The following is a 22,770-nucleotide window of genomic DNA, read 5'->3' on the forward strand; positions in this document are numbered from 1 at the left end:
CACTTTCAGCCATAAATAATATTTCATCAATGATCAAACAAAATTCTTGAAACAAAATCCATAAAATAGACAAGTTGGAATCCAAGCAAATATTTCACCAGATACAAGTTTATTGTGTAGAAACAAATGAATTTACATTAGTATCATATACACAATAGGAACGATGATTCTCGGCCACCTCCATCCAGTTATAACCCCAGCAGTTATCTGAGAAGTCATTTGCATACAAGTGATTAACTCCACTCCAGCTAACAGAATAGTACAGTGGAAACGCAGGCAAATTCTCAACCTCCCAGTTAAAATAACAATGGAGAACTTCTCTTCACTGAAGGATTGGCCTTATATATAAATGGTTCGGTTCCCCGCATGTGAAAATCAATTGAAACTTCATCCTCCCGAGTCCCAAACCAACTCCACAACTTTTGTGAAAAATCATGACATTTCAAAAGAAGCATCAATATGTCACAACTTAATAGAATCATATTTTTCCCCCATAGCACCTCCTTTTTGTTTCTGGAATTGAATATAACGCAAGGTGCTTGTGAAGAATGCATCTGATACAGGATTCGCAATTGCATTGTCACTCTGCATCTCGGTTTTAATTAATTCTATTAGGCCTTGAATCACAGAAGCTGTAATCTGAGGATTTCCCTTCTCGAAAAAATATAGGTACCTGAAGCATATAGTCAATAAAAAAACAAAATGAAAAGAAGACCACCTTCAGGGAGAAACAGGCATCAGGCTTAACGTTTATAGTGTAGATTAAAAGAGTTTGATTAACTAACTTGTTAAGTATTTCAACGAAGAGAGTTACAGGTCCACTGCTACCCCTGGTAACATTTGTCATCTGCTGAGCAGCGTTGGCAATCCTTAATGAACGCTTCAAGCAGAGCAGAACCCTGTCAAACAGGAAGATCAGCATCTCATGCCTTGTTGATTCAATGCATACTGCAGCAGATGGCATGGCTCACGCAAGTCTTTTTATCCAACAATAAATAGTAAATACAACGAGGATGAAACTATCATAGTTCTTCAACCATGTAAAGCACACCAGTAATTTTTCTAAAAAAAGCACATGATACCTTTCTCCATCTTTGATGCCATCCTGATCGTCAACCCAGAAAAGATGTGAACATGCATAAACTGCTCTGCACTGATCAGGCTTCTTTAGAAGTTTCGCTGAGTACTGAAATTAAAAGATAATGAGCCTGGCTGCAGCCAAAAAGTGATTATTTAAACATGGCATTCCAGAAAGACAATAAAGTTACCCCTGTGGCTTTATGAGTCAAGGTATCTCTATTCTCGACACCGAATACATTCACTCTTTGCAGAGTCCCTATTATTAGGTGTATAGCTGTCACCTGGGCTTTAGAATCCTAAAAAGCATAGAATAACATCACACAAGTTACTTAAAATCAATTGCTTGCTCTGAAGAAAGCAATGTAATGAGCTCAACAAATATATTTGGCATATACCGCAACTTCTTCCTCGTATAGGACAAAGGCCTGTGTGAAAAAATCATAAGCCACGGGCTCAAGGTCGCAGTCATTAGCTGCCTGTAAATACAAATGTCCAAAGGAATGCAAAGAAATAACTTCTTATTAGCCCTCATGGTTGCCTAACAATTCTCAAACAAAAGAGAAGAAAATGGAATGTCATTCATACCCTTCCAATAACAATGTTAAAGATTTAAATTATACCGTACGAAAATTGAAGTTTAAAATGTCTCACCTTTCCGATCTTCCCTCTCCCTATCTGTCATGTACACACAGACACACATATACATACAACACACATATAATACATGCATGTATGCAGCAAGAAAGCACCCACATATTTTAGATACAAACTTTTTAAAACATGATATTATGTGGTACTCCCTCCGTCCCATTGATAATGGCTCATTACTTTTCGGCACAGTTATTAAGAAGGGTGATTAAAGGATAAAAATGATAGAAAGTGGTGGAGCCACAACTTTTTGTGAGAGAAGATGGTTTCTTTTTTTGGAACGGGTCATTTATCAATGGGACAGTCGGACAAACGAAAAAGAAAAGTGAGCCATTATCAATGGGACGGGATAATTCCATTTATACATATAAAAGGAGGTTCAAATGAGAATCCCTTAATTAAAGTGTGAACGTAAGAACCATTTTGAGCACTTCGATCACCAAGATCTATGGTAAATATATCACCTAGATGGATGAATGTAGCACCTGTGTTTGAATTCCATGATGCAATTAGTTTCATAGAGAATACAGTATTCTCATATCTCACGATAAAATCTAGTTTCTGCAATAACCAACCCCTATATATATATATATATATATATAGAGAGAGAGAGAGAGAAAGGATCCAATGAGAATGAATCTAAAACGTCAGATATTTAAATTCTATGCCTAATATATTACTCCCTCCGTCCACGAAATGAGTACTCATATTTCCTTTTTCGTCCGTCCACGAAATGAGTACCCATTTCCCTTTTTGGCAAGTGTACCCCACACATCTCTTTAATTAATACACTCAAAAAGTGGGACCCTTAAACTATTCACACTACACTCCATACATTTCTTAAAACCCGTGCCGTCCACAAATGGGTACTCATTTTGTGGACGGAGGGAGTAATTTATTCAAATTAATCGTCTGAAAGGAAAATAACGAATAAGCCAGTATAAATCTACGAAATAAGCTACTTGTAATGCATGAATAATCATTCAAACCTGAGTTGAATCTTACATGGGGCGAAAATTTCACCACATTAACTACACTACACCTATTCGTACATTACAAGAAACTGATTTGTAGATTTATATTATGGTTTGGGAAATTACAGTTTAGTATTCGAATTATTGAACTTTTTAACAGAAAAGTTCCAAATTATAAATAATTACAATCAAATATCCGAATTGTTTACAGTTTAACCAAAATGTCCCGAACTATACATATTTACAATTAAATAACTGAATCTGTCAGAAAACAAACAAAAATGTCCCAACCTTTAATTTTTTGTCATGGAAATAGTAAAAGCAATGAACTGCCGTTGCTTTGATGCTAGCAGATTTTCAATATATTTGTGTCATTATACAAATCAGCATCTAACGAGCCACATGGTCTTTTCGTGATTGGAAATTGAACCTTGAGACATTTTTGTCAGTTTTGTAATAGTTCAGGTATTTAATTATTATTATGTGTAGTTCGAGACATTTTTGTTAAAATGTCAAAAGCTCATGCATTTAATTGTAATTATGTGTAATTCGGCTGTTCGGGTACTATATTGTAAATTTCCCTATATGGTTAGGAGAAGCTAGGGGAAAGGAAACAAGGGGGGGGGGGAGGTTTTTTTAAGTTAATTGATTAAAACACAGAAAGTTACAGAATATGGATTCTATATACCTTCAATTCAGAAACTTGGTAAAGTTATTTCACCACTATGAACTTACATTTTATATTATCAAGTTTACCCACTTTGATTAATTACTTGTACACAGATATCTATTTACTGGCAACTTAATTTAATCAGTTAAATTCAGACTTTTTCATTACTTAAATCTGCTTACTTCAATAATCATAAGTTACTCACAACTAAGAGAGTTTTAATGCAATAATTAGTTAGAACTAGATATCTCCAATCCCTTTTAATATGTTCACAAGACAATATCCACATAAAAGAAATCAAGTTTTATTAGTGCTAAATTTAATATCAATACTATACATCGTTGTAATACCCAAAACTTAGTTCATAAAAGGGGAAAAGAAAAGGAAAGAGGAAACTGATAAGTGCGTATAGATATAGTAAGAGTATGAGAGAGTGAACATTGATGCCAAACTGAAAAGATGGACAATGAAGTTAATATTTGAATCATCGAATATGATATTAAAACCAACTAAGATTTATATTAAAAATATAGGCCCAAATGTGCAAATGAATAGGGTCAATGGACATTTTCTTTCCCTAACAAAAATGGTTTACCTAAACACAGGGAATCAAGATTATCTTCTGAAGTACTAGAAAATTTATTGATTTCATTAAATTCTAAGATCCTAACTCAAAGAGGGGAATGAGTTAGGGTGTCAGCTCAATTATTCAAGTAGATGGTAATTCTTGTGATATGATCAAACTTCAAGGGTGTCCAAGTGTAATTCATCAATAATAGATTGTTATCATAGTAGTGTGGTCAAATCTCAAGAGGCAAGCCTATAATCACTCCACCAATAGTCCCAAAATGCAATACACTTTCCCCATGACCCTAATAATAGAAACTTGATGTTTGAGAGGGATAATTTATAACCATCAGTTTTTCCTCATAGAGCACTGTGACATCTAGAAAGAGTGATTATCTATTATGTTCTCCCACTATCTGTTTTTCTGTCTGTGTAGTTCCTTGGAACATCCAGAAATAATGTTACCACTCCAAAAATACTGGAGATCAATTCTCTATTGAGCATCGGATATGATCCACTTATCATTTGCTTTGAGAATAAAACATTCACTTCCAATTTTGCGTATGGAAAACAAACAAACAAACAAACTCCAGTACTAAGTGTTTTCTGTTTGGACTCCTGAGAATATGCTAGTACCAGCTTCACTGATCCACCATAAAGTTTCAGCAGAAATGTAAAAAATTTACCTCAGCACATTGCAAGTACAGTCTTAACGCCAGTTCAGGTGCAGGAACAACTGAAAGAGCCTCAATAATCTACAACAAACAATACAAATATCCTTCTGCTCAGCGATGATTGAACAATTGATGGGGAGTATCACAAATAGATATTGTCCAGTACACAACAAGAGAAGTATCTTGGATGTTGTAAATAGTGATTGTTTGTGCTTAACTTGATGGCTGTGCAAAATGGAGAACATGGATAAACAGTTCTTCATTAACATATGGCAATTTTTCTTATAAATGTTATCTAATATTTCATCAGCTATATGGTTGCCAAGCACTTGGATGAAAAAAACTTTGGGCATTAAGACTACACAGCAAAAGCTTTTGTAGAGTGTGCGTGTGTTGGCCAAGCGGTAAGGGGTTAATGCCTAAGGCCAAAGGTCTTGGGTTTGAGTCCCCTGTGGCACGGCCTTTTGATTTCTTTATTTAATATTGTAAATTTATCAAAAAAAAAAAAAAGCACTTGTAGAATGTTCTCATGAGATCAGGATACTAGTGTTCAGATTCTGAAACAAGATGACTTGCATACAACCTGAGTTTGAAATTTTGAAGGGTGAACCTTTTTTACCTGATTAAGGAGCTGAAATATTTTCTTTGGGCTAGCTGGAACTTCCTCGCCGCCTACATCTCCATCTTGGCCTTGCAGTCTCCTCACCAACTGAAACCAGCAAAGCACACAGGAGTATGAAATATTGAAGCAGATTGATGCGTGACTGCCATATCCATGATTAACTTCTATGCAAGATAAGTATTACCGAATACTCAAAACAGGCTACCATGACCTATTGTAACTATATTCCAATAAGACATGTTAAAATGACTCACATGTCATCAGTGGTCAAATTGAGAGGTTTAAAAGCCTAAATGCTTCAGATGGGGAGTTAGTCAGATTTGTTTCATTGAAATTTATTTAAATGACCACATAAAGCAATCAACAATAAACATAGAAGCAATCAGTTTCACACCATAGCCAGATAATTTCCAAACATACTCTTTGGACATAAGAATAATGTACTAGAAACATTGAGATATATAATCAGGGTACTGTAATAAAGTTTAGAGCAACAACATTGGTTGAGCCTCTAGTTGGCTCAACCATCTGCAGCATTGGCTCATCATGAAAATGAAAATCAATTATCTCCTGCTCCTCTTCGTGCGATAGTTTCGGTAACCCTTTGTGCATGTATATTGATCTGCTCCGGTGTCGTTCTCGACATATCTATGAAGAGAATTTTGTTGTCCATAGCCTCACGCTTGAGCCGAAGCTTCTCCCTGTTGGTCTCGGCGATTGCGACGAGAATGGTTTGCAGCGAGCCCAAAAAGTTCGAGACCTCGGAGGAGGGCATCGAGGCTTGTGTTCCTTTTCGCTTGGCCGCCGCCAACTTCGCCGCCTTGTTACCTATTAGCCGCGTAGATGAAATTTGTTTGCCCGACGCTGATGTCATGAAATCGCCGCTCTCCGGCGCCTTTGTCCTGTTTGATGCATGAATGTCACTCTCGATATATAAAGATTTGAACTTTCAATCGTGTCGTAGAATCTTCCACGCATTCCACCACTTGAATGCAACGCCCTTGGTTGTGAACAAGGTTTGCTTCTTCTCCCTAATCATATCGTCGCTATGGCTACTTGGCCACTTGGCATGAGCTTCAACCCATGTAGCCTCCCAAAGTTTCACTTCGGAGGTGACACACCTCCAATAACTTTTCACCTGTCGGAGCATGAACGACAGGGCACATCAGCGCGTTGATCTGCTCCATCACCCTCCCCCAATAGGCTTCGCTTTTTTGGTTGACACCACAAATGGCATCGTTCGTTTCCTCGATCAAAATTCAGGCAAATAGGTCGGTTTCTTCGACCCTGTACCTATGGCACTTTTGGCCGCCCTTTTCCCCTTCCTCTGTGGCCGCCCTTTTCCTTTTCCCCTTCGCTGGCGTCGGTTGAGGCTCGGCCGAACCGACTTCCTCTTCTCTTTCCTCGTTCAAATTGATGTGCTCAAGGCCCGGTTGGTAATATGGCCCCGAGATATCGATGCACCAATATGACTAGAAATGATCCGAGTTGCTGCGATCCATTCGAACAATGTTTTTGGATGAAGAAAGAATTTGAGAGGAATGAATGAAAAAAATTGAGATGAAATGGTGATGAAATGGCATAGGAATAGTGTAGAAATAGTGGATTTATATAGATGAAATAAAGAAAAAAAAATTAAAAAGAAGAAGGCAAAGAGTCGTTCTGCAACAAATGACCGTAACCCCCATTTTTCAAATTTATTTATTTATTTATTTACTAATAAAGGCGCATGCATGGCACGCGCCATTCAAAATGCGTTGGAGCCAGACACGATAGGATGCTCCGCGCCTCGAGTCACCATCGTCTGCATCGGGGGGCTGATCGCCAAGGCCAGCGATGAGCTACCACCGATGCTGATGCTCTTAAAGGCTAGAAAATAGTATGGCATGTCAACTGTTAATCTTGTAGCTGATATCTGACTACTGAAACTAATCTAACTGGGAGAAAAGTGGTATCTATAGCATTTGTTTTTTCTTTTGCAGAGAAGATACTATAACTTGTGCTGTGATTCCGACAAACCAGTTGGCACTTTTCCTATAGGCCGCTTTCAGGAGTCTCCAGAAGAGCACATGACAAAAATAATGTACATATTGCAGCTTTTCCCAATGATCTATCATATTCTCAAATGTAAGTGTAAATGCAATGGAAACAACGTACCTTGAGAGCAGAGAAAACAAGAGATGGGACTGTGAAGGGTAGGCGTTTTGGACCTCCGGACATTACGTGCTTCCACACAGTACAAATTATCTGATCAAAATAGAAAGAAATACAACTTTCAGCATAGGAACATAATCAGGATAGCTTAGTAGAAGAAAAGGTAGAATAGGCATAAACTGAAAATTTACTGTATACTATAGATTGTTTAAAGCAAAAGTTATTCAAGATCATGAATGCATCAAGCCACATACACTCAAGATATGCAGCACATCAGCTCATTGTTATGCTGAGCCACATCTAATTTTGAGATGAAAGACCGTTTTCCTGTTCTCGTTAGCCGTCTTATACAGTCTACCTAACTCTCAGGCCAATCCATTATCCCCCCCCCCCACCCCTCCCCTCATCTCCTTGTCTGGCTATTCTTCCCTTCTTTATGAAAATCTAATAGTGATTCCCTAGCACCTGCACTTTACTCAAAAAACAGGATTACTGTCCTGAACAAACAAGAAGAATTTATCAAGAAACAAGATGACATCTAGTGAAGCAAAACCAGTCTTCCTCCTTTTAAGGATCTATCCCTCAAATTTCCTTTTGGATAACCAATTTTACTTGCAAAGATCAGGGCTTTAAAGTTTAAAGTATGCAGCCGTTTGTATAAAGATATCTTGCATCTTCACCATCTAAGAACATATAGACATAGCATAACTAACCATAATACCATCATGACTTACCTTTAACATCTCCTCTGGGTCGTCATTATGCAACATGTGCATTAGGCACGCAACAGAATTTTGCTCCTCATTGAAATCCTCTTCATCAAGCTATTGATAAAAACATAAAACAGGATAATATACATATGCAAACTTGAAGGAAAAGATCATGAACACGAGCAGGGTCTGAAAATTAGAAACAAGATTTCTCAAAAACAAGCAGGTCCTTGAAAAATCGTGCAATTTAAGACAAGTTTCTGACGTACCTCATCTGTAGAAATTCCTTCCAAATCCTTTATAAGTCCTTTTATAAGTTCAAATAGTACCTCGACCTGCCACAAGAATTTGCCTGATTTACGGCAAGTTGAAATGAAAATGCAACAGAAATTGAGCGGCATTATACCTTGTCAGAAGTTGAAACCCAAGTTTTATTTTTCATAATGCTTCGGATGATAACCATCGCCATGACTTTATTTGTTCCAGCATCAAGATGATCCATCACACGAGGATAATTAGAAAGTGTAAGAGCTGTGACGATATCATCATATTTATCAAGTGGAGCACTCAGAAGGGCAACAACTTGTTTTGTTGCTTTACTATCTTCAAGCTTTGGTTTTCCAGATAATATTTTGACACATGCTCCCTTTCAAAGATCAGAAGATAGAAAATAGCCATGGAGTTAGCTTTCACATCATCCATTTTGGTTATGGAAGCCAATAAACCATGTTCTGATTTTCCTATGAACCTCATATTCACATGCACACTAAATCCAATGTGTATGAACAATTCTTTTTATTTGCTTCTTTCTAGTTAGGGGATGCAGGGATTGGGAGTCATACTGTGGTCTCCCATTCTTACACAGGGCAGGAATACCACTAAGCTAAGGCTTGTGGTAAATGTGTATGGACAATTTGTTATCATTATTTTACTTTTTTTACGTTAGTAAGACATACTCCCTCCATCCCCCATAAATATTCATAGGTGTTTCCGGCACGAGTTTTAATGAAAAGTTGTTTAGAGTATTGATAGTGGAGAAATGGCCCCACAATAAGGGTATTATTAAGTAGATTGTGGATAAATAGTGTAAAGTTACAAGAATAAAATTGTGAAAATTATGTGTGGGGTGGTGTCCAAAAATAGGGTGTGTATAAATTTGGGGGACGTACCAAAAAGGAAAAAGTATGCATAAATATGGGGGACAGAGGGAGTAGTATTTTTCATGAACACTAGAAATGCATGATTTTGAAGGAATCAACAAATTACAGGCATATATAGACTTGGCTAAATGCTGACTTGAAACTTCTATATCAACAGCTCAAATAAAGAAGTATACCAGCACTTGATCCACATAATCCAGCCTATCAGGATGTACACGAAGAGTGAAAGTGAGAAGAGAAACGTATAAAGCAATTGCTCCAACAACAGGCATATCAACTTGTGCTTCAATGACCTGCACAAGATATCATTCAAGTATATGAAATATGAAAAAAGAGATACCCTGAAAACATGACTTTGTGCCCGTCCAAACAAACAAAAATTATTAAGAGAACAAAATCTTGAAAGTTAATGCCATGCTCATAAGATGATAACAAAAAGATAGCACAGCCAAAGACTCATGAAATCCTAAAATTGACATCAGTGGGTTCAGTGTTACATAGCTGACTGCAGCATAGCTAGCCATACATATACTCATAAGAGACAACAAGGAATGTGGGCCTAACAGTTAGTAACATGTAGCCAGGGTCTTATTGGATGATTTGGGGTAATGGGGTCTTTAGGTATAATCATTAATCTCTGTTGTGATGGACATTTTCATTATATGTTCTGACATATACTTTATATTTCTTTTTTATCAGTAAACAAATATAATAAGTAAAGTGTCTTTATATAGTAACACTAGAAATCAAGCACAAAATGGAGTAAAACTGCAAGTAGCAGAAATGTGAATATTACCTAATCTTTCACAATATTTATTAAGATCATAATTAAATTATCTAATTTAGCCACACATCTAACATCATAATTTGCAACTATTTAATTAGGGATGCTATGCATCTACGAAGGCTGCACATGGTTTCATTGTGGGGTAAAATATAAAGTGAGAGCTGGTGAGACTCATTGATTCAGTTGTTTAATGAGTCATCCCAGAAGTCCTGCAATGATTTGAGCGAACCAGTAACTTTTATCATTTCAACATTATTGTTAAGACATTCATGTCAATGGAGTGTCCAGGCAATTTGATATATTATTGTCATTTTTCAATATATTAGTATATGAATATCTGATGATGTATAATAGATGATCCAGATGTATCAGTGAAAATAGTCTAGCTTATCATTTTCTCTTATAAATCAGATATTAATAACTAGAATATTAAGGTTGTAGGATATACAAAATCAGTACATTCTACCAACACAAATCTTATAGACCAATTCCTTCCTTGAATGGATGTATTAAAGTATTTTAACTTCTTAACCACTTTATACGCTAGTAAGTTTTCAGCACAATGATAAGAAAGGAAAAGCGAGTGCCCCAAATATTCCAGTGTTAATGAATTTTAAAAGTAATCAGAACTTCACTTTTCAAATAAATTGTCTGCCATGTGTTACTCTAGTGATAAGCCAGTTCGCAACTGTTATTTCTCACTTATCTTATAAGATAACCCGAAAGAGCATATATATTGTTTCACTGGACATTAATCTTTCTCACATCTGCATTTTCAACCTGAATTCAGTTTTCGAGAGCTAAATTTAATTTAAGAATTGTAACTTTACCTTTCCAATTGCATTGCTCAGCTTTGAAAATGCTTCAACTTGTAAAAATTCTGGTAACAACTATAAGAGGAATAGTGTCAACGAAATGCAAATGATAGAATTCGTTAAGTTCGACTATAGAGTAAATGACTCACTTCAGGATTCAGAGAAGCATAGTTTGACAACCTCTCCATCAGTTGGGATAATACTGTTTTCAGGTCAACGGTAGGCTGCAAGTCAAATCAAATCTATCAGAAAATATCAGAAAAAGTTCAATGCAGAAATTGTTTGCAGCAAATGCTTGCAAAGTAAAATACTCCCTCCCTCCATCCACGAAGATTGTAGTTCTATTACTACTTTCGTTCGTCCACGAAAATTGTATTGTTTTCTCTTCGGGAAACTATCCCTTATATTTTAAACCTCGTTCATACTTTATATTTACAAAAATGCCACCCTTTAATTTTCCATTTTGGTGGGCCCAACATCACTAAAGGACAAAAATACTACCTCCGTCCACCAAGAGTATACAATAGTTACCCGATTTGGCGTCCATAGAGAGTATACTACTTCACTTTTTTGGACATGACCTCACTTTCCTTTTTTACCACAACCACTCATTTCTACATGACCCCACACTCAATTCAACCACAACCACTCATTTCTATATGGTGGGAGTCGTGGGACTCTTTATCCACTACAAACACAGCTACCAACCATTTTACTAAAACTTGTGCCGAACCCAAAGTAGCATACTCTTGGTGGACGGAGGTTAGCTACCCCTTTTACACTAAAATATACATCTCCCAACCATTTTATTAAAACCCGTGCCCTCCATTCCACAATACAATTTTCGTGAACGGAGGGAGTAGTATTTAGTTAGGATGACCAAACATTAAAAAAGTAACAGCTAGCAGATATAATACTACTACTTTTAAATTAAGCAAACTTCTCATCCACAAAGCCCATCTACCCCCGAGCTTCAGATGCTACCTAAGTCAAAACAGCAATTTGCAGTAAACGAACATTCAAGCCCTGTGGGCCGAACCCAATAATACCATCACATACCTAAGCTAAAAAAAAGAGTAAAGCTTAGTAACCTTTTAACATCAATTGTACTGCTGTAGGTATAAATCAACATCAATTATACCATATAACAGAAATTAATGTATCAAATAAAGGATGATATCAGATTCACTTAGACATATTCCTTTCTTGTCCTAGCTAGTTTCATGGCTCTAATCCTCTTCTCCTTCAAGTTGTTGCAACCAAACCATGTAGCATTTTCATTTCCTTCACGAACAACAAGCCTACACTACCTTCTTACAAGTTACAACACATAGCCATCATGATGGCCACCACTGTAAGATCTTCGATTGGTCTCCCATGTAAGCAAAAATCCAACTGGCATCCCTTATCTGATGATATAGGTCTTCTTTAATTTCACAACAGTATAAAAATACTCTGCATTTGATTAAAAGGGTCCTCAGAGCAATTTTCCTTCATTGAGGTTTTGAACACCAAGACTAGAAGTGGGTGGTGGAGTGGAAGTTTTTGTGCAAACAAGCCGAGCTCAAGCTTACTATGCCCGAATTGTCTTGACAATGAAAATAATTTCTTACAAGCCTTGTAGTTGGCCCAAGATTGATTCACTTTTTCCTTGATTATCTTTGGTTTTGCTTTTACTCATTTTCCCACCTTTTAGAACACTATTTATACTATTCTTTTCTCCCCTCTTTTCATTCTACAAGGTAGTTTTCTACTAATATCAAATTTATACACGCACAGATATATATATATATATATATTGAGAGAGAGAGAGAGAGATCTATTCCCTTCATCTTTATCTGCATCCTAATGATAAAAGCCATGCATAAAAAATTCCCAGTTGTAGTTATGGATACAAACTGATCATTGAACTGTCCCCGCACACCTTCAAAGGTATTATATGATGTAGAAAATTTGTATGCCAATCATACAAACTTGCTGCATATCAATTCATGTCCAGCATATATTAAACCAGTTGATAGTTCACCGGGATCTGAAATTCAGGGGTCTAGATGTACTTGAATGTCCATCAATGGACAATTGTATGTCCAATAAACACTTATTTTATTATATTCTCTCTTGCAAGGAATAGTACAGCATGATTTGTACTCTGAACTCATGCTGGGAAAAAATAAGTTTATTTGTTGCCAAAGAATGATCCAAGTTTAGCCATGCCATGTCAGAAGAAATTGCCTACAAATTGGTAAGTCTTGGTCCAGCATTTTAACCATATATTTTGTTTCAATATAAAGTGACTGTGTTCCAGCATTGCTTAAATATCAAGAACTACATCAGCTGCCCACGGCCCCACAGTATTGTCTTGTAATTTAAATCAAATAACTAAACATGAAACAGCTAACATTAGCCAATATTTCTACTGTGTAATTATTTTTATGATCCAGGCGAAGTTCAGTCATTGTAATCATTTTAAAATATGGACTGGAATCACAAGACAAGCACTTCAAGAAAATGTATATTGTTATTAAAGACAAATTAGTATGCTGTTGCTCTGTACTTGCCAGCCATTTTGAATAAACTCAATGCATATTACAGCAATGAATCAAGGAAAACAAATATTCATTGTAAGATTAATAACTCACTTGAAGTTGGGGGCAGGCACTCAATAATGTCTCAAGGGTCTGCAAGTGGTACTCGTCTGGAAAGACTTGAATTATGCAGTCCATCAAATAATATTGGGCAAGTTCATCCTTACAATTCACAATCTGCCATAAACATTTAGAAAACATGTACCAGAGGAAGGGAATTACAAGTAAGGCCTTCACAAGTAGATATACAGCAAGTCAGATGACCAACCTGCTCCAATACACTAGGAAGAACAGTGTCTCTGTACATTTCAAGGTCAATACCTTCTATCTGACTCAGGACGTGTAAATTCTTCCCCACCTAAAACACAGAGAGATGGATGAGAAGACGCTCAACAAATTAGAAGCTTAAGATATATGTCACTACTGAGCAGAATTGGCATTACAAGATCACGCAGTTCGTTCCGTTCCTTTTCAAGTTTCTCTTTTTCCCTGTGAGGTCCCTGCAAACCAGAATTCCCAAAAGAGGGCCTCAACTCAGGATAACGAAAGCAAATATGTGCATCATAAGCATTAAAGCTCCTCTGTGCCCATAATATGCCTTTATGATATATTTCCTCTTTGCACGTGGAAATTCTCATATGCCATGTATGTTAAAAATACGAGCTAAACAAGAAATTTGAGAGAATTTCCACAAACCTGATGCTGCATCCGGACCCATAGTTTATTCATCTCTGTGAAATTCTGCAGCACAAATTCCACAGCATCCATGACAGTATCACCTTCACTGTATAATAATATAAAGTAAAAGTGGTTGGCTCACTTCCTAAAGAAGCAAATAGAAAAACACAACAACAACAACAACAACAACAGGGACTAATTAGTAAATTTAGAAACCGTCCAAAAGGCTGTTGCACGAATAACAAACAACTGATGACTTTACTATTGCAACTCTTAGAGCAACTCCATTGCATATCTATTGCTCCTATTTTTTTTCTGGTGGCTTTCCAAACAAAGACTCTATTACATGATTGAAAATCTTGTTACAACAATGAACTTCTCAATTGAACCATGAACTCTCAACCACTCCTGTTAAAGCTCCTACGTAAAATTATTGAGCTTTCATTTCTTTTCATTACTAAATTGTGCCTTGTCTAATTCGAAGAGTTACTGTTATGAAGGGATTAATTTAGTCACAAGCATGCAAGAAAGACTGCAAGTTTATAATTGGCATGGATGTATACTAGAAGATACTTTAGATGAATCTTACATCCTTCCAAATTCAACTGATCATGCTCCAATTCCAGAGAGTTTTATAACAATTATAAATGAACACTTTGAGTTTGAGTATATACAGAGGATCCGACCATCTGAGTGTGCAGTAAAACAAAATTGTTATGTTTAAATAAATGGAACTCTACTTCCACAAATCCTGAAAACCAATAGCACGAGTTACCGGCAACAGGTGTAAAACATGGCCTCTCAAGATAAATGAGTGAGCTATTAAAGTTCACATATATCAAAGAACAAATACAAGCTCTTCTCCCCTCAAATAGCCCCCAGAGGGAGGGGGAAACTAATGTAATATATTGAACTAACAGATGACACAAGAAAATTGTAACTTGTTAATAGCAGGACCAGAAGGTGGAGCTTTAAAGTAAGAAAGCAGTAAAGTGATGACAGGATGCAAACAGCAATATTATATTAAAACACACAGAGGATGGGGAAGAGAGGTTAGCTCTCCAACGTAAATGCAAATTCAAAGTCTTGCAATAATTATCTTGTTGCAAAATGAAGGATAGGAGGCCATTTGTCTTACCCTTCATACTCTGAACCAATATCTGGTAGCTTATCTCTACTAACTTGAGCAAGATAACTTCTCAGAAAAAGCCCGCGGACGGGATGTTGAACAGCACGACACATTTCAACAAGATCCCTGAGAATATCCTTAGCAGGAGCCTCCTTTGATTTTATATAAACAGATCCAACTGTGCATAGAAGATATCTACATTTTCCCAAAAAAAACTAGAATGCATCAACTGAGCCTAATAGATCTGGTTGTTCATCATCAATACGTAAAAAGAAGATTCCCCACAATATTTCAGATAAATCATTTCAGTAGATTTGAAATTATTGCAGTGATTTTCTTCAGCTGTGTAAGTCCATGATAGTGAGCATTATCCTCAAGATAATACTAAAAGTATGCCAACAAGAGAAGAGCACAAATTTATTATTTTTGTCAGATCCCTACTCTGGTCCTTACTTTTATAGCTCCACGATATAAGACTTGAGAGTTTTTCTTCCAATTTGGGGATACAAGATATGCACGGATATGTACAATGGTATGTAACAATGAATAAAAAGAACATAGGTACTTTTGTGAATAAAAACTAAAGAACATGGTTTATCTAGCATTGGTGTGCCTTCTCATCTATTAACCATCATACCTTGAAACCAGCAAAAATATATCAATATGGAACCAAAAAGCACTCATATTACCTAAATGCATAGCATAATAAAATAAGTAGTAAATTGAATTCTGCCACATATTGGAATATTACACAAAGACATCCTTGAATCGGCACAATCATAACCGAACTGTTGGTATGACTGACTAAGCAAACAAAGACTTAATCACAATTTAAAAATGAGATCCACAGAACTTACAATCTAGGCAAGATGTTCCCGGCATGCTGAACAAGTTCATATAGATCAATCACTGGACAGCCGTGCCGATCTTCTTCTTTGAAGAAAATCTCCAACCTCCTCAATTCGTCAAAAGCCCGCATATCTAACACGGAAACGCAATTCCACAAGATCAGAGAAAATATCACGAAAGGAAGGGAAAACCTTACTTTTCATATACAACAGTTAACATGTACCGATGAATTACTTATAAATGGAACGAAGAACTTTACAGAGCTCATAATATTTGTGGGGCGACAGCCTCGAAGTTCGAAGCTCCGATAACAATTGCGCGGAGTATTTGAGAGCTTCCCGGAGATTATTGGAGTCCTAAAAAGTTTCCAGGCAAGATAAATCACAATTCAGTTGCTTCACATTTGAGAATTTAGGGCTGTCTATCCCTTTCTCTTTAGATTTTATGGGAACTGTAAAACTGATGAAAATTATATCGACATGTACCAAAGCTCGATGCAAGTAGAACGCGTTGTGCTGAATTCCGGCGATGCCTTCGGCGAGCCATTTCTCCTCGTCTTCGATTCCGTTTGATATCATCATTTCTTTCTCTCTCTCTCTCTCCAAACAGGATTCAGATGGAATCGCCAGGCGTACATTCCCCCATCATGCTCTAATTTTAACTTAAATTTTTAAAATTTTAGTAATATTTTTATTCATTTGCTCTGAACACCGTAGACGTCCAATTATATTACGAGAGTTATTTTACTCTTATTAGGTTTTTGACGAAAATAGATTAAATTCCGAAGAAAATTTGCTCTCGGCAAATGCGCCATATTTGGATTTTAGACGTAAGAAAAAGGAATCTGAGTTTTATGTTTACACGTCTACATTGACACACATCCAAATGCTGATTTGAGTCATGGGGAGATTCGGGAATTATACGGTTCAATTTACGTCATTTTATATGTTCAATTTACGTCATTTTATATATTAGCTTACTAATGAGTAAATTTCTACCCTCGCTTTTGGATTTACGTTGTTTGTACATGAGAAACAATATATAGATCAGTTCCTGTTTATATCTAAATAAGGAAAGTAGGAATAAGTTCATAAATAGCATAGAAACTATTTTTCAGAGAACAAATAATAAAATATAGATATATATTCCATATTTATATACAATTTCAAATTCGCAATGCGACCAATACATTGTCTCAGCCTCCTAAAATGTTCACTCTCAAATCAATCTGCCCAAAGAGAAACCCACTACAAAAATCCTCGGGCAGCAGCAACGAATACAATTTGCTCTATCCGCATTAGTACAAATCAAAAAGGGACCGTGAACGGCAGTGCAAACAAGTCAACTTCCGGCAAGTATTGTGCACAGGGCCACAGAGACAAAGTGTTAGAGCAGGGTATGCTATCATCTCTGCACACCCGTCTCTTTTCAGACGGTTCCAATTTACTCTTCCCCCCAAAGAGCCAATCTTCATCTCCGTTGTCAACACACCCGTCATGCATTTGAGGTGGAACCCAATTCTCAATTAGATTTTGGTAAAGTAACACCTCTTTCTGCATCGCTGTCAATACCGTATTGGCGACAGGCAAAGCTTTAGTTTCCAAGGGAGAAGCAGTCTTGATCTTCTTAGCAGGTGCAGGCAAAGCATTAGTTTGCAATGGAGCAGCAGTCTTAACCCGGTTAGAGGCAACATGAATCCACTCTCCACCAGTCTTAAGAACAAGACTTTGCCCTACATTGCTGGTAGACCCTGATGTGGAACAAAAGCCTTCACTTCTCTGTCTCAGAGAAACATCATTTTCGATTTGGGGAGGGCCATGTATTCTACCAGATGTAGAGCAATGTTTCTGCTCATTGACTGGTGGAGCATCGGATTGGTTTTGCTTCTTTGAAGACAATCGTATCCGGATAATCTTACCTGATTCACACATCCATAGCACAAATTAGAAAAGATACAACCATGATATACATAGTCAGAAATTCAGTAATTTCAGAAATGGCTTACCATGACCACGGCTAACATCAACAGGGGACGACTGCCTCTTCCTCTTGTTGCTATTCTCAGTGCTGTCAGAGGAAGAGCTCGGCCCACGCAAGCAAACTGGCTTTGCATGCTCCTCAGTCAGACTGCTCCGTTCCAATTGTTCAGGCTCAATTTTGCTACCATTGTGTGAAAAATCAGCTTTAGCTGTCCAGATATTTTCACCAAAATGACTATGGACAATATCAGAATTGTCCTTTTTCTGACTTCTCTTGTCTTTCCTATCTTTCTTGTCTTTCTTTTCTTTCTTGTCTTTCTTTTTCTCTTTCTTATCCCTTCTCTTCTCCTTCTTCATCTGTTCCTCAGCTTGGACCTTTTGCTTTTGGAGCTTTAGAGCACCAAAATCACACAAATTTAGAAATTGATGCCAGGGAAGAGCAGATGCGACATGGCCGAGAACATGAACATAGACCTCAGCATAATTTACTTATGCAATCGTACAAACCAAAACATAACACTCAGAGATGACAACACATCTCACATTACACTTGAGACATCAAACTTGACAGGTGATAGCTACATCACACTACTCCAAAAATAGACATCTCTAAGTTAACACAGTGTGATTTGAGTCCAATTTTCTTGAACAAAATTGGGAAAATACAAACAGGTTGATTAAGAATTATGATGAAAAGTTTTCAAAAACAGCATTTGCAAATTTCAAGATAAAAATTGGCTCAATGCATTATCTTAGAATCCATTTCACAAAATGAGTCCAGAAGAGAAGGCTAAACCGCACAAGGCAGCTTGTATTTTAATTGAGACTTTAGAAGAAAAAAGTCCCAAAAGGCCTACAAAACCATAGCTAGCCAATTTTTAAGTTAAGAGCATCAATCCAATAAAAGTTGACCACAGAGCAACTCATAAAACATGTTAATTAAATAAATAATTACAACTTAACCAGACTTCAAAATCATGTGTTCCCAAACAGAGAAGTGACTCATGAATTCTTGATTATCATTAGTAAAATTCAAAAACGTTTTAGGTGAAAGCCATATAACAAAAACTTAGAAAGAAGTTGACCAGTTTCAACTTCCAGTTTACAAACAATACTACATAATAATCTTTAATGTTTGATCAAGTTAATGGGCTTAACCATATCCTACTACTACAAAATACCGTACCAATACCCATATGAAGAGAAACATATGAAAAATCAATGCAAGAAGACTACAGCCTAAAATCACAGCCAAGTCTCCACATACCTAGAACCCATCCCCATTAAAATCTTAACAAACCAATTCCTCACCATCCCTATTAAAATCTTAACAACCCAATTCCTCACCAACTACTCTAAACCCTAAGATAAGCTAATATATATCATACAGCTTTTTGACACAAATAATCAAATATCCCTAACATAAGGTACTGCAAAACATGATCACTTATAATACATCTGACACCTTTCCCAAAAGAATAGCTAAACATTTACCAGCCAAACACTAAACAATATCCAACAACTAAAACTAAACTTGTTGCTGCAGAGAGCAATTGAACACCAACTTAAGCTACAACTACTGGATATAAAAAGAACTTTAACTAGCTCCGCTATTTATGACACCACAATAGTCACAATCATATGCGTTTAAATAGGTTATCTATTGAACTAACATGTACCACGGGTAAGATAATGGTCTACACCCACAACACCCAAAGTCAAAGAATGATCTCAACTGAACCAAACAACAAGAACCTCATAAACCACGCAAGGAACAACAAGTCGGACTCCACATATTCAGTTGCAAATATTACCACTCGCTTCCTTCATAAACCAGCCATACTTTTGATAACCTTGAAATCGACCGAAGCACCCAAATAGTAAATTAAAATTAAAATTAAATCTTTACAAATTAGATTATATTTTGGTTTACTTATAATTAGCAAAAGGAACATACCATTACAGGTTTTCCAACAAATCTAACCCATCCTCCACAAAAAAATTCGGTCCACGAATACAAATATTTTTGAAAGATGGATGGGTTCTTGAAAATGAAACAAAGAAACAAATCTCGGATTATTACGGGTTCTTTAGAAATTTACATGTCGGATCCGTACAGAAAAACCCACCACAACTCGTTAATTTACATCGATGAGTACTCAAGCTCATGAATAAATCAATCAAGGTACTCTGTTCAACCAACCTTAATCGATTCGATCAAGGCATCTTTTCTGTCGCTGCTCAAAGCATACCCCGGTGGTGGGTACGGAAAGCACCGAGACATCTCGAATCGGAGATTGAATCGAAGATCGAATCGAAGATTTACCCGTAAAACAAATAACAAATCCCACTAAAGGCAAAGGAATATAGGGTTCTTCTAAAGATTTAAGAAGTATTGCAGAATAATGGATCTGGACGACGGGAGGCGCAGATCTCTGGTTGCCCTAGGGTTAGGGTTTCAACAATGAAAGAGGCAGAGACGCGTAAAATAATCAATTCTCGGATTGGAGGGGTCATATATATAGACGAGGCGGAACCGACTTTGACGCGTTTCTAGAATTTTCACTTTGGCCCCTAGACTTTTCATTAATTATAGATTTGTCCCCGTGTTTGGGATTCGATGAGCGCCAATGCTGGAGCCAAAATTAGAAAAATTTCCTGACCAATTTCGCGAAGAGTTCCGACTTCATTAACTCGGTTATTCTAATTTTTCGATTTGGGTTTCGGAAAATAAAAACCAATTACAAAGAAGACTAGCTATTATAAATAGCGAAAATTTAAACGCGATCAATAACTTAATTTTAATAAATTATACTCCGTCCCTCCACGAAAAATATGGTACTTTTATTATTTTTGGTGTTCACCAAAAATATAATACATTCTTTTTTTTAACATGGATCCACAACTTTTCCTTACCTTTTATCCTTACAAGTATCATTTATTTACAAAAAAATCACATTCATTCAATCTCAACCACTTATTTTAAAAATTGGTGAAACCATTTTTTCACTACATAAAAATCACTATCAATTTTATAAAAATTTGTGCCCACCAAAAGTGTTATACTTGTGGTGGATGGAGGGAGTACTATTTTCTTGCACGGAAGATTTTTTTTTTTTTGAACATTCACAAAAGAAAATTTTACTTATTTTTTAATTATACCCAACCACCTATAAACATCTCATTTATCTTTATTTTCCATCTTTTCACCACTATCAATACTAATTAAAATACATTATCAATACATTCGACAATTTTTTCTCCACTCTCAATACACTCAACAACTTTTTTAAAAACACTCATGATACTCCTTCCTAGAAAGTTCTTTCATGGACGGAGAGAGTAGTTCGTTTATAAAAAATTGGATAAAATTATTTATAGAGTAAATGCAGACAATGTTGTAATTATACTTATAGGCACACGAAATTTTCAAATAAATAATATATTTTTATTAATTTTATACCTTTGTTTATTTTGAAATCTTATGAAATTCAATATTAAATATGATAAGTATATTATTAATAAAGGGTATTACCATATTTCAAATATAAAGATCAATTTCTTTGGCAGCAAGTCAAATCTTAATATTGATATATATCGATCTTCAAGAGCCAATAAAATAGTACCACGTCAGCCTTATGCCCATAATCATGCGGGCTCAGACCCAAAGCATGGCTCTTTCCACAACTATAAATAGGAGTCTTCATATCAGTTCTAAACACACCAAATCATAATTAAAGAGCTCAAGAATTGGAGGAGATTTCTTTACAACAAACTTCTCTCCAATATTCACATGTCCCATCAAGGTTCAAGGTGTTCTTCGTGGAAGCAGCTCAAAGCTCAAATCAAGCCCCAACGTTCGATCCATAAATAAGGCATAGGCCTTCTGCATCAACGTTATAAAGCTCAAGGTTCAAGACGTTCTCCGTGGAAGCAGCTCAAAGCTCAAATCAGGCTCAACGTTCGATCCAGAAGTAAAGCGTAAGCCCTCTGCATAAACGTTATAAAGCCCAAAGCTCAAGGTTCAAGGCGTTCTTCGTGAAAGCAGCCGAAAGCTCAAATCAAGCCCAACGTTCGATCCAGAAATAAGGCGTAGGCCATCTGCATCAACGTTATAAAGTCCAAAGCTCAAGGTTCAAGGCGTTCTTCGTGAAAGCAACCCAAAACTCAAGTAAAACCCAAAGTTCGATCCAGAAACAAGGCAAAGGCCCTCTACATCAACGTTCCAAAGCTCTAAGCCCAAGTCAAGCATAACATTTATTCCAGAAATAAGGCGAAGACCCTTCACATCGCATCATAAAGCTCAAAGATCAAGTCCAAGAAGATCGAAGACATATTTCTCCAACAAATCTCAATGACTACTAAATAAACATCCAAAAGTCAACTTGAAGAGAAGAATCAGAGGATTAAATAGAGATAGCAACCCACACAAATACATTTGATCTACAAATATTAAAATTGTAAGCAATTTTGTATTTATTATATTAAATACATAAATTTGTATTTACAATACTATTACGAACGTGAAAATTCGCATAAGTCGTTCTTAAGTTTTAATTAGTTGCATCAATCACCTAATATGAATTATAACTATTAGTATCAATCGTGGCGCGAGACTACACCTTATATGAATTAGGACTACTCGTACCATGATGATGTTCGCCGCGATTGGAATTCGTACCAGATGTA

General features: G+C 36.4%; 2 protein-coding genes across 4 annotated transcripts; both read right to left on the reverse strand.

Annotated features, from left to right (window-relative positions):
* Positions 1–3: 3 nt before the first annotated feature.
* Positions 4–16,880, reverse strand: LOC131011109 (vacuolar protein sorting-associated protein 35B-like). Of its 3 annotated transcripts, none has more exons than XM_057938884.1 (22): positions 16,588–16,880; positions 16,362–16,458; positions 16,111–16,234; positions 15,263–15,448; positions 14,143–14,230; positions 13,890–13,946; positions 13,715–13,804; positions 13,501–13,623; positions 11,011–11,085; positions 10,877–10,936; positions 9,436–9,552; positions 8,506–8,745; positions 8,369–8,434; positions 8,124–8,213; positions 7,393–7,482; positions 5,233–5,322; positions 4,626–4,694; positions 1,476–1,556; positions 1,269–1,376; positions 1,083–1,186; positions 786–899; positions 4–673 (listed from the first exon to the last, which is right to left on the reverse strand). In XM_057938884.1, exons 1-22 carry the CDS (start codon positions 16,681–16,683, stop codon positions 463–465), a joined length of 2,376 nt encoding a protein of 791 aa, XP_057794867.1. In that variant the 5' UTR covers positions 16,684–16,880; the 3' UTR covers positions 4–462. The 3 variants fall into 3 exon arrangements, with proteins under 3 accessions (XP_057794867.1, XP_057794868.1, XP_057794869.1); XM_057938885.1 differs by having other exon boundaries at positions 16,337–16,458; positions 16,588–16,634; XM_057938886.1 differs by lacking the exon at positions 16,588–16,880 and having other exon boundaries at positions 16,326–16,458.
* A 347-nt stretch (positions 16,881–17,227) lies between these two features.
* LOC131011111 (uncharacterized) lies at positions 17,228–20,576 on the reverse strand. The gene is made up of 3 exons (XM_057938891.1): positions 20,285–20,576; positions 18,108–18,471; positions 17,228–18,020 (listed from the first exon to the last, which is right to left on the reverse strand). The coding sequence occupies exons 1-3, from the start codon at positions 20,363–20,365 to the stop codon at positions 17,410–17,412; spliced, it is 1,056 nt and encodes a 351-aa protein (XP_057794874.1). The 5' UTR covers positions 20,366–20,576; the 3' UTR covers positions 17,228–17,409.
* Between the last annotated feature and the right edge of the window lie 2,194 nt (positions 20,577–22,770).

Source organism: Salvia miltiorrhiza, chromosome 2 (genome assembly GCF_028751815.1).
Source record: "Salvia miltiorrhiza cultivar Shanhuang (shh) chromosome 2, IMPLAD_Smil_shh, whole genome shotgun sequence".
NCBI classification, from domain to species: Eukaryota; Viridiplantae; Streptophyta; class Magnoliopsida; order Lamiales; family Lamiaceae; genus Salvia; species Salvia miltiorrhiza.